Here is an 11,007-nt window from a genome sequence, read left to right on the forward strand (position 1 = left end):
TTCATAAATGGTAGCTGCTATTTGCCACATGGGAGATGAGATAGGGACTCTTCTTTCTTGGAAAGTTCCTGTCAACTATGAAATAAGGAATTCAGCTGTACCAAGTGTCCTGACATTCCTCTAGGTCTTTCTACCCTGGACTCCATCTGTGACTCCCTGAGTGTTGCTTTCCGGGGCATTAGTCACTGTCCTCCTAGTGGGCTCTATGCCCACCTCTGCCGCTTCCTGGCCCTGTGCCTGGGCCACCGGGATCCCTATGCCACTGCTTTCTTTGTCACCGAGTCTGTCTCCATCACCTGTCGCCACCAGCTGCTCACCCACCTCCACAGACAACTCAGGTGGGTGCCCACCATCCCCGAGACTCCTGCTGGGGCAGACCAGAGGGAGGTCCAGACTTTGAAGGAAGGGGACCTCATCCCTCCCTGTGTTGCTTGCAGCAAGGCCCAGAAGTACCGAGGATCACTTGAAATAGCAGACCAGCTGCAGGGGCTGAGCCTTCAGGAGACGCCTGGAGATGTCCCCCTGGCCCGCATCCAGCGCCTCTTTTCCTTCAGGGCTTTGGGATCTGGCCACTTCCCCCAGCCTGAAAAAGAGAGTTTCCAGGAGCGCCTGGCTCTGATCCCCAGTGGTATGCGGGCAGGCTTCTGGCCGGCTCCTCTGTCCTCTTTTGCATCTTCTTACTGAGGAGCTGGGTGAAGGAGTTTTAGGCATTGGTTAGTTTACATAGATTTATGACCCTTATGTCATACCTTTTCACCTGTTAGCATCTTAAATCAGGAAGGTTTGTTGTTTTTTTAAACCTCAACTTTGAATTACCAGCAAATTCAGTGTCTTTCCTCAGAGGTGAGTTCAGATGCCTGGGGTCTTCTGTACTAACATGAAACATACACATGATTTGAGTACCTCACTTTGTTAGTTCCTGTGAGAAACACAAAGTACAGGACGTGGTCTCTGTGCACAGGGAGCTATTAGGCAAGGGAGAGCACTTTGACCTCCAGTGATCAAGGAAGGCTTCTTGATGCTGTCTTGAGTGATGGACAGGGATTGAGTGCCCAAGACAGAGAAAGGAATTCTTTCAACAGCTGAGTGATTCTGGCTGTATCCTGTTTGTCAGGGGTGACCGTGTGTGTGTTGGCCCTGGCCACCCTCCAGCCCGGAACCATGGGCAACACCCTCCTATTGACCCGGCTGGAAAAGGACAGTCCCCCAGTCAGTGTGCAGATTCCCACTGGCCAGAACAAGGTAGGATTCCTGGGCCATGGAGCGAAGTTGGGCTGGGTTGGGCTTTGGGTCAAGCTGCTCACATTCTGTGTTGGGAGAGGGAGAGAGATGGTGATCATGTGGACAGGCAGAGCTCTCACAGCGCCATCTCCCAAAGCTTCCTCTGCATTCAGTTCTGAATGAGTTCGATGCCATCCAGAAGGCACAGAAAGAGAACAGCAGCTGTACTGACAAGCGAGAATGGTGGACGGGGCGGCTGGCACTGGACCACAGGATGGAGGTGTGTGCTCCTGGGGTGGGGTCAGGCCTGCCCTAGGAACGACCCGGGGAGTCCCAGTGTCTTCTCTACCAGAGGGCCTGGGTCAGTGCTAAAGCCACTTCAAATCATTTCTGGAAGTGTAGACCTAAATTTAAAAATATGTCACCTGGGGAGAACTTCAGAGCCCAGAACTTGAAGAATATATGGGAATGGATATTTAAAGATATGCAGAAAAAAAAAAGACTTAAACCCAACTATCAGCTTCCCAGTTTTAGCTTTCATTGCCCACCTGTTAATATTTGTCACAACAGAGGGATAGATAATAGTCTATACTCTCCCAGTCTCAGAAAATGAAAAAAGTTTCTAGATTCTTGCCTTCTATGACTAACAGAAAGATACGTAAGACAGATATGCACGTTGGAAAACGCATTTTCTCATCTCCAGAATGTCAGTGCCTGTGAGAAAGAAGCTCAGTTTCCTCTCCGACTAAAGGGTCTGCCCTCTGCATTCAGGTTCTCATCGCTTCCCTAGAGAAGTCCGTGTTGGGCTGCTGGAAGGGGCTGCTGCTGCCGTCCAGTGAGGAGCCCAGCCCTGCCCAGGAGGCCTCCCGCCTACAGGAGCTGCTACGGGAATGTGGCTGGAAATATCCTGACCCCACTCTGCTGAAAGTGAGTGAGGAAAGGAGGGAAGGGGGCCAGGCCCAGTGGCTTGCACCTGTAATCCCAGCACTTCGGGAGGCCAAGGCAGGTGGATTGCTTGAGCTCAGGAGCTTGAGACCAGCCTGGCCAACAGGATGAAACCCTGTCTCTACGAAAATACAAAAATTCGCTGGGCGTGGTGGCCGGCACCTGTAATTCCAGCTACTTGGGAGGCTGCAGCAGAAGAATTGCTTGAACCCGGGAGGCAGAGGTTGCAGTGAGCCGAGATCGCTGCACTCCAGCCTGGGTGACAGAGCAAGACTCCATCTAAAAAAGGGACAGGCGCTGTGGCTTAGGCCTGTAATCCCAGCACTTTGGGAGGCCGAGGCGGGTGGATCATGAGGTCAAGAGGTAGAGACCATCCTGGCCAACAGGGTGAAACCCCATCTCTACTAAAAATACAAAACTTAGCTGGGCTTGGTGGCACGTGCCTGTAGTCCCAACTACTCGGGAGGCTGAGGCAGGAGAATCACTTGAACCCAGGAGGTGGAGGTTGCAGTGAGCCGAGATTGTGCCACTGCACTCCAGCCTGGGCGACAGAGCAAGACACTGTCTCAAAAAAAAATAAAGCAGGGAAGGGGAAGAAACTGGACTTAATCCTTTCCCAGCAGCCATCATGAATGAAGATGGTGCTCACCACCACTGTTCCCCTGCAGATCATGCTCAGTGGTGCCGGTGCCCTCACCCCTCAGGACATTCAGGCCCTGGCCTATGGGCTGTGCCCAACCCAGCCAGAGCGAGCCCAGGAGCTCCTGAATGAGGCAGTAGGACGTCTACAGGGCCTGACAGTACCAAGCAATAGCCACCTTGTCTTGGTCCTAGACAAGGTAAGGAGCTGGGGCAGAGGGGCAGTGTCTAGTGGGGAGTGAGTACCAACTCATCCCCATGCCCTTTCTGACTTCTGCATATACCTGGCTGGGGACAGTAACCTCTTAGTGCTTTTTGCCCAGGACTTGCAGAAGCTGCCATGGGAAAGCATGCCCAGCCTCCAGGCACTGCCTGTCACCCGGCTGCCCTCCTTCCGCTTCCTACTCAGCTACTCCATCATCAAAGAGGTGGGGTTCAGGGAGTGGTGTTTGGGGATGACTGGCAATTGGGGAAGACCTCAACAAGGAAGGGCAGAGAAACCTGGGAAGAGAGGCGAGGGTCCTAGGAATGGCTCAGACATGGAAAGGGGCTTGGGCCTCTTGATGAGACAAGCATCCTAATCACCAGTGTCTCCTCCTCAGTATGGGGCCTCGCCAGTGCTGAGTCAAGGGGTGGATCCGCGAAGTACCTTCTATGTCCTGAACCCTCACAATAACCTGTCAAGCACAGAGGAGCAATTTCGAGCCTATTTCAGCAGGTCAGGGGCACAAAGACAAGAAGAGTGGGGAAGGGTAGATAACACACAGGGGCAACAAGCCTTTTCTCCAGAAACAGCTGTTGCAGCCCACCTTCTATTTAATGATCCCTCTGCCGTCTTTGCCATCTGACCCCTGCCATGCATTTCCCTATTCTCACTCCTGCCTTTTCCCTGCAGTGAAGCTGGCTGGAGAGGAGTGGTTGGGGAGGTGCCGAGACCCGAACAGGTGCAGGAAGCCCTGACACAGCATGATTTGTATATGTGAGTGCTTAAGGCAGGGATGTGGGGAGAGGGCAGTCCTGAGGATGGTATCACCATGGGTTGCTTTGGGACTTGAGAGCCTCTGGAGACAAAGGCAGAGGCCAGGTACTGCTAGCTCAAGACTCATCTCACCTCCTTCTGCCTTAGCTATGCAGGGCATGGGGCTGGTGCCCACTTCCTTGACGGGCAGGCTGTCCTGCGGCTGAGCTGCCGGGCAGTGGCCCTGCTGTTTGGCTGTAGCAGTGCGGCCCTGGCTGTGCATGGAAACCTGGAGGGGGCTGGCATCGTGCTCAAGTACATCATGGCTGGTTGGTGAGTCTCCAAGGGCAAGACCCATCCTAGGGCACTAAGACTCCTGCCCTCACCCCAGGTTCTTTCCCAGGTCTGAATCCTGCCTCTTGTGTGCCCCATTTTCCTCCTATCCCTAGTTCCCTGGCATGCCTGGACCATTTAACCCTTAGCTCCCATCTATTCTTCTCTTGTAACCAAGGGCCAAAGGAGTTTCTCATTGGTTCAATCCTCTCTACCCACCCACCCACCACCAATGGTGTTTTCCTATGTATTCTGTTTTAGAGCCCTTACTTTATATTTCTTTTCTTTTCCCAGCCCCTTGTTTCTGGGTAATCTCTGGGATGTGACTGATCGTGATATTGACCGCTACACGGAGGCTCTGCTGCAGGGCTGGCTTGGAGCAGGCCCGGGGGCCCCCCTTCTCTACTATGTAAACCAGGCCCGCCAAGCTCCCCGACTCAAGTATCTTATTGGGGCTGCCCCTATAGCCTATGGTTTGCCTGTCTTTCTGCGGTAACCCCATGGAGCTGTCTTTTTGATGCTGGAAGCCTCATACCTGTTCTACCTCCAAGGTTAGATTTAATCCTTAGGATAACTCTTTTAAAGTGACTTTCCCCAGTGTTTTATATGAAACATTTCCTTTTGATTTAACTTCAATATAATAAAGATACATCATTTAAACCTTGTTTTGTGTAGTTTATCTGAGAACATTTAAAGACACGTCATGACTGCCCCCATTCCTGCTATGTGGTACAGTAAGCTGACAGGAACAGCTTACAGGAGATCAAGTTTGAGTGCCTGGGGAAGAAAGACAAAGACACAGGACAAAGCCTGCTGGGCCTGGCTGGGCCTCAGCAGACAAATCTGGAGGAGAAAGGGGCATGAAAATGTAAGTAGAGACAGGCCCAATGAAGGGTAGTGATAGACCCGTTGAGAGTGTTTTGGCCAGGTACCATCCGTCCATGCTTTCTTCCTGCCTCAGGTATCCTTGGAGTGGCACTAGTGTTGTGTTTTGTTTTTTTTTTTTTTGTTTTTTTTTTTGAGACAGTCTTGCTCTGTTGCCCAGGCTGGAGTGCAGTGGCACAATCTTGGCTCACTGCAACCTCTGCCTGCCGGGTTCAAGCGATTCTCCTGCTTCAGCCTCCCGAGTAGCTGGGACTACAGGCACGTGCCACCACGTCCCACTAATTTTTGTATTTTTAGTAGAGGCAGGGTTTCACCATATTGGCCAGGCTGGTCTCAAACTCCTGACCCTGTGATCCGCCCTTCTCAGCCTTCCAAAAGTGCTGGGATTACAGGTGTGAGTCACCGTGCCCAGCCATGGCACTAGTTTTAATGCCTCAGTTGCCCTGCCTCCCTCCTAAGTAGATGTTAAAGGCTACTGCTGTCTGCCCATGTACACCTGTTACACTTACCAATGTGTAACTTTAGCAGTAGAGTGTGGATCTGTGAAGTTCTAGTGTGGTTTTTCTCTCCAGTTGTTAAGCTCAAGGGAAGCAAATATCTTACTCTCACGTATTCCTCACATATAGCACATGGTAAAACTTTTTTTTTTTTTTTTTTTGAGACAGTCTGGCTCTGTTGCCCAGGCTGGAGTGCAGTGGCACATCTCAGCTCACTGCAAGCTCCGCCTCCCGGGTTCACGCCATTCTGCCTCAGCCTACCGAGTAGCCGGGACTACAGGCGCTCGCCACCATGCCTAGCTAATTTTTTGTATTTTTATTAGAGATGGGGTTTCACCGTGTTAGCCAGGATGGTCTTGATCTCCTGACCTCGTGATCTGCCTGCCTCGGCCTCCCAAAGTGCTGGGATTACAGGCGTGAGCCACTGTGCCAGGTCTTTTTTTTTTTTTTAGAGACAGAGTCTAGCTCTGTTGCTAGAGTGCACAATCGCAGCCTACTACAGCCTCCAACTCTGCAGCTCAAGCAATCCTCCCACCTCAGCCTCCCGTGTAGCTGGGACTACAGGCATATGCCACCAGCCCGGCTAACTTGTATTTTTTGTAGAGACGGGGTGTCGCCGTGTTGCCCAGGCTGGCCTCAAACTCCTGGGCTCAAGTGATCTGCCCTTCTCGGCCTCCCAAAGTGCTGGGATTGCAGGAATGAGCCACCATGCCCGGCCAAAACATTTTATTGATTAATTTGTGCTCTATGTGTTGACAATGGTGCTTCCTTGCTGTTCTCCCACCAACTCACTGGTAACGGGTTATAAACCCTTTTTCAGATCCTACTACGTGTCAGCCTACTTCCTGCTGGGGGAAGATGGTCATAGCGAGAGGGGAAGAATTGGTTCAGTGATGAGAACATGGTTGGTTCCTGCCTTCAACAAGCTTTCAGTCTAATGCCTGATTTTTTCAAGGACAATTCAGAACGGTCTGACAAGGGATTTTTGTTGTTGTTGTTTGTTTTTTTTCCTGCCTTTCGGCCTCACAGCCATCTGGGAAAAATAGTTTAGAATTTTCCTGCCATTTCCGTGCTGTGCGGGGAGGAACATTTGAAATCGGACCTGGCGGGGTACCAGCAGGCAGCACAAGCAGGTGGGGTAGAGAGGGGCAGGGCGAGGCCCCAGGAGCCTTCACCATAGCAACCCAGCCTGCTTTCTAGTAGCTTATACCACCCACGTGGAGTAGCATACACTGCTTTGTAATATCGTGGTTGTGTCGTGAGAACTTTAAGATTTTGCAGTTCCTTATGGGCAGGAGTCCTGTTTGCTGCTACTTTACTGTACTAGGCTTAGGATATTTTATGAAAATAACTCACAGATCAGCCTCTGAGAGGTTCAAGCCCCGCCTTCCCTTCCGGGACGGAGGATCATAGAGCTGTATGGCGCAGCGAGGCCTCCTGGCGCCATCGAGACGCGCAGAGGACGGCTAGAGCGTTGCTCGCCGAGGGACTTCCTCTTCGTTAGTCCACCTTCCCAACATGGCGCAGTCTATTAACATCACGGAGCTGAATCTGCCGCAGCTAGAAATCCTCAAGAACCAGCTGGACCAGGTAGTGACGGGCCCCATAGGAACCTCTTTCCCGCTCTACATCCCCTCTGCCCACGCGTACTTCCTGGCGCCCGGTCCCAAGTTGGGAGCCTACCTTTCCCAGGCGAAACCTCTATCCGGTCCCAGGACCCGCCCCCTCCCCGGCTGCTCTCCCTTTTCCCCATAGCGCTCTCATTGACCCGCTATACCCGTCCTCTGTAGGAAGTGGAGTTCTTGTCCACGTCCCTTGCCCAGCTGAAAGTGGTACAGACCAAGTATGTGGAAGCCAAGGACTGTCTGAACGTGCTGAACAAGAGCAACGAGGGTATGGGGTAGGGGGGTGAGGGCAACCTAAAGTAGCAAGCCTGCTTCTCTCGTCCCACCTCCTAATCCAGTTTTTCTTACCTGAAACGAGAAAATCCATTACATATCGTATACTGCTTCATGAACCCTTTGCATGTTGCCTACCTAGAATTGAAATGTACAGGACATTCCTCTGCTTCTATTGCCCCTGTTTCCGTTCTTTTCACACTGTCTGTTGGTGCTGTGCCCTCTGGGAACTCTCTTTAACGTCTTACATTGGAGCCGCTAACCTTCCCCAGGTGTTTGTCTTCATTGCTTTCACAGGGAAAGAATTACTTGTCCCACTGACGAGTTCTGTATCCTTTCCACAGGAACCGCTACCTGCTGCCTTCTCCCTTTCTCCCTCACTCCCCCAAAAAGCGGGGAGGGGGATTGTTTTGATTACTTCAGTACTTCAGATTATCCTCTCCCCACAATGGTTTTGGTAACACCTTTTTTTTTTTTTTTTAAGACAGAATCTTGCTCTCGCCCAGACTGGAGTGCAGTGGTGTGATCTCGGCTCACTGTAACCTCCGCCTCCCGGGTTCAAGAGATTCTTCTGCCTCAGTCTCCCGAGTAGCTGGGACTGTGGGCACGCGCCACCACGACCGGCTAATTTTTGTATTATTAGTAGGGATGGAGTTTCACCATATTGGCCAGGCTAGTCTAGAACTCCTGACCTCGTGATCTGCCTGCCTTGGCCTCCCAAAGTACTAGGATTACAGGCGTGAGCCACTGCCCCCAGCCAAGAGTACTCTTATTTCACACTTTGTAGCTCTTTTTATCTAACTTCACACCAACATTCAGCTAATGCCTTGTGAACACCAAGGAGTATGTATAGTTGAGATGTAATATTTCCCTTTGCTATTTGAGAACATTAATATGGAGATAAACCTGGTGGTTTACACTTTGCTAATATCTTAGAAGATACAGGCAATAGACAAAAATAGGATATAGGAACAGGGAGGTTGGCTCTGTTAATTGTGGCTCCTTTTTTTTTTTTTTCGCTCTGTCGCCTGGGCTGGAGTGCAGTGGCCGGATCTCAGCTCAATGCAAGCTCTGCCTTCCGGGTTTACTCCATTCTCCTGCCTCAGTCTCCCGAGTAGCTGGGACTACAGGTGCCCGCCACCTCGCCCGGCTAGTTTTTTTTGTATTTTTTATTTGAGACAGGGTTTCACCGTGTTAGCCAGGATGGTCTCGATCTCCTGACCTCATGATCCGCCCGTCTCGGCCTCGCAAAGTGCTGGGATTACAGGCTTGATCCCCGCGCCCGGCCTCATTGTGGCTCATTTCTAAACTGTCACTAAGAAACCTGGATTGTGTCCACTTGTTCAGTGTTTTACTTGAATGAGCAAGTTATGGCGGTAGGGCACCTTTAATCTGTAGTCTGAGAACTGACAGGCTAAAAGGAGCACAGGAATAGTAGTGTAGTAGGGAATGGTTAAAAAAAAAATTAGCCAGGCATGGTTGCTCACGCCTGTAATCCCCAGCATTTTGGGAGGCCAAGGCTGGCAGATCACCTGAGGTCAGGAGTTCAAGATCAGTCTGGCCGACATGGTGAATCCCCACCTCTACTAAATATACAAAAATTAGCCGGGTGTGGTGGCACACACTTGTGATCCCAACTACTCCGGAGGCTGAGACAGAAGAATCACTTTAACCCGGGAGGCGGAGGTTGCAATGAGCCAATAGCGCGCCACTGCACTCCAGCCTGGGCGACAGAGCGAAGACTCTGTCTCAAAAAACAAACAAACAAAAAATTAACTTCGGTAGGAATTATCTACTTCATGATTGAGGGTGTTAAGGGAAATGAGGCTGGCTTTCCACTTGTAGTACTCTACAACAGTAGGAAAACATTATATATAGCCTTTCTGATGGGGCTAATGAGAAGAATCGCAAGAACTGCTTAGAGGGTGAGAGATGGGATGAGGCAGAACAGGAGGGTGTTCCAGCATACATCATTTTCTCCTTAAAGAACCAACTTGTCTGTCTTCTTTCCATTTGGAGTCATTGTTCTGAGGCCTCCAGATTATTCAGTCCTTATGCCTTGAAGCTTTTTGGAAAAGGGTCTTTGGCGGCCAAGCAGGCTGGCTGGCGGAATCATGGCTCATGCTGGGCTAGTTTTTGCCTTAATACTTGCTTCTCAGATGTATGTCCCTGGGAAGCTGCATGATGTGGAACATGTGCTCGTCGATGTGGGAACTGGGTACTATGTAGAGAAGGTGAGTGAGAGCATGTGGATGCCCCTCTGAACAGGGAAGGGAAATTTAGGGGAAGCTCTAGAGTGCAACATGGCCAGAGGGAGTCTCCTTTTAGCCCCTCATTCACCGCTGATCTTGTAGACAGCTGAGGATGCCAAGGACTTCTTCAAGAGGAAGATAGATTTTCTTACCAAACAGATGGAGAAAATCCAACCAGCTCTTCAGGAGAAGCATGCCATGAAACAGGGTAAGTTTTTCCTGGGGCACCTCTTGACCCTCTCTATCTCCATGATAACATGGATTGCAGAGTGAACTACGCGGGTGTCCCCTTTGCTGGAGTAAAACTACGTCTTAGTTTCTCTTTGGAATCTTTAGAATCTGTGTATTGCATAATCACTATCTGTAGATTCCTCGGTTGAGTGTTTGAGAAATTTAGAGGAAGGAAATCATGTTTGTGCTTTGGTGGAGCTCCTATTTAATGAGGATGGAATGGGGGAATGAGATGAACACACAGGAAGGAATCATGATCCAAATGAACTAAATACCAGCAAGTATAACCCTGACTGCACATGAGAATCACTCAGGAAGTTTAAAAAGAAAGCCTGGGTCCATTCCAGATTGACTAAATCAACTTGGAAATCAAGGAAGGGGAAGTTGTACCAAGGTCTGTTTTTTTTGTTTTTGTAAAAAGCTCCCCTCTGTTACAATCAGGATTCAGAACCAGTGTTCCAGAGGTAAAAATCTTTCCACATTATAGTTTTCTGATTATGTCAGACTCATTTAATACCAAGTATGTTCGTTTTTATATCTCTGATTAGCAGGGTTTTTTTTTCCCGAGACAGTCTCATTCTCACCACACCCAGCTGTGGTTAACATATTGATTGATGCATTGTAGACCCTAAATTTGTGTTAGCGACCCCACAGTGGATCACTGAGTTAAAGTTTTATTAACAGTGCCAGACGTGGTGGCTGACGCCTGTAATCTCAGTGCTTTGGGAAGCTGAGGCAGGTGGATCACCTGAGGTCAGGAGTTCAAGACCAGCCTGGCCTCCATGGTGAAACCTCGTCTCTACTAAAAATACAAAGTTAATCTGGGCATGGTGGTGCATGCCTGTGATCCCAGCTATTCGGGAGGATGAGGCAGGAGAATCGCTTGAACCCCAGAGGCGGAGGTTGCAGTGAGCCAAGGTCACGCCACTGCACTCCAGCCTGGGTGACAAGAGCAAGATTCTATCTCAAAAAAACAAAAAAGTTGGCTGGGCACGGTGGCTCAAGCCTGTAATCCCAGCACTTTGGGAGGCCGAGACGGGTGGATCACGAGGTCAGGAGATCGAGACCATCCTGGCTAACACGGTGAAACCCCGTCTCTACTAAAAATACAAAAAACTAGCCGGGCGAGGTGGCGGGCGCCTGTAGTC

The 11,007-nt window shown here is 50.4% G+C and overlaps 2 protein-coding genes across 2 annotated transcripts in view; both read left to right on the top strand.

Annotated features, from left to right (window-relative positions):
- The window catches only part of ESPL1 (extra spindle pole bodies like 1, separase), a 33,895-nt gene that overhangs the window by 22,061 nt on the left and 827 nt on the right, over positions 1-11,007 (top strand). Inside the window, exons 21-36 of the mRNA XM_023210989.3 lie at positions 125-338; positions 438-628; positions 1,115-1,242; positions 1,379-1,501; positions 1,993-2,148; positions 2,835-3,005; positions 3,129-3,233; positions 3,408-3,523; positions 3,701-3,784; positions 3,932-4,096; positions 4,391-4,647; positions 4,772-4,964; positions 6,837-7,068; positions 7,269-7,705; positions 9,536-9,610; positions 9,731-9,836. Of these exons, the coding sequence (XP_023066757.2) occupies positions 125-338; positions 438-628; positions 1,115-1,242; positions 1,379-1,501; positions 1,993-2,148; positions 2,835-3,005; positions 3,129-3,233; positions 3,408-3,523; positions 3,701-3,784; positions 3,932-4,096; positions 4,391-4,592 (1,655 nt within the window). The 3' untranslated portion in view covers positions 4,593-4,647; positions 4,772-4,964; positions 6,837-7,068; ... (1 more) ...; positions 9,536-9,610; positions 9,731-9,836. The remainder of the gene's footprint in view (positions 1-124; positions 339-437; positions 629-1,114; positions 1,243-1,378; positions 1,502-1,992; positions 2,149-2,834; positions 3,006-3,128; positions 3,234-3,407; positions 3,524-3,700; positions 3,785-3,931; positions 4,097-4,390; positions 4,648-4,771; positions 4,965-6,836; positions 7,069-7,268; positions 7,706-9,535; positions 9,611-9,730; positions 9,837-11,007) is intronic.
- Positions 6,721-11,007, top strand: part of PFDN5 (prefoldin subunit 5) — a 5,117-nt gene continuing 830 nt past the window's right edge. Inside the window, exons 1-5 of the mRNA XM_023210992.3 lie at positions 6,721-7,068; positions 7,269-7,371; positions 7,674-7,705; positions 9,536-9,610; positions 9,731-9,836. Of these exons, the coding sequence (XP_023066760.1) occupies positions 6,997-7,068; positions 7,269-7,371; positions 7,674-7,705; positions 9,536-9,610; positions 9,731-9,836 (388 nt within the window). The 5' untranslated portion in view covers positions 6,721-6,996. The remainder of the gene's footprint in view (positions 7,069-7,268; positions 7,372-7,673; positions 7,706-9,535; positions 9,611-9,730; positions 9,837-11,007) is intronic.

Source organism: Piliocolobus tephrosceles, chromosome 10 (genome assembly GCF_002776525.5).
Source record: "Piliocolobus tephrosceles isolate RC106 chromosome 10, ASM277652v3, whole genome shotgun sequence".
NCBI lineage: Eukaryota > Metazoa > Chordata > Mammalia > Primates > Cercopithecidae > Piliocolobus > Piliocolobus tephrosceles.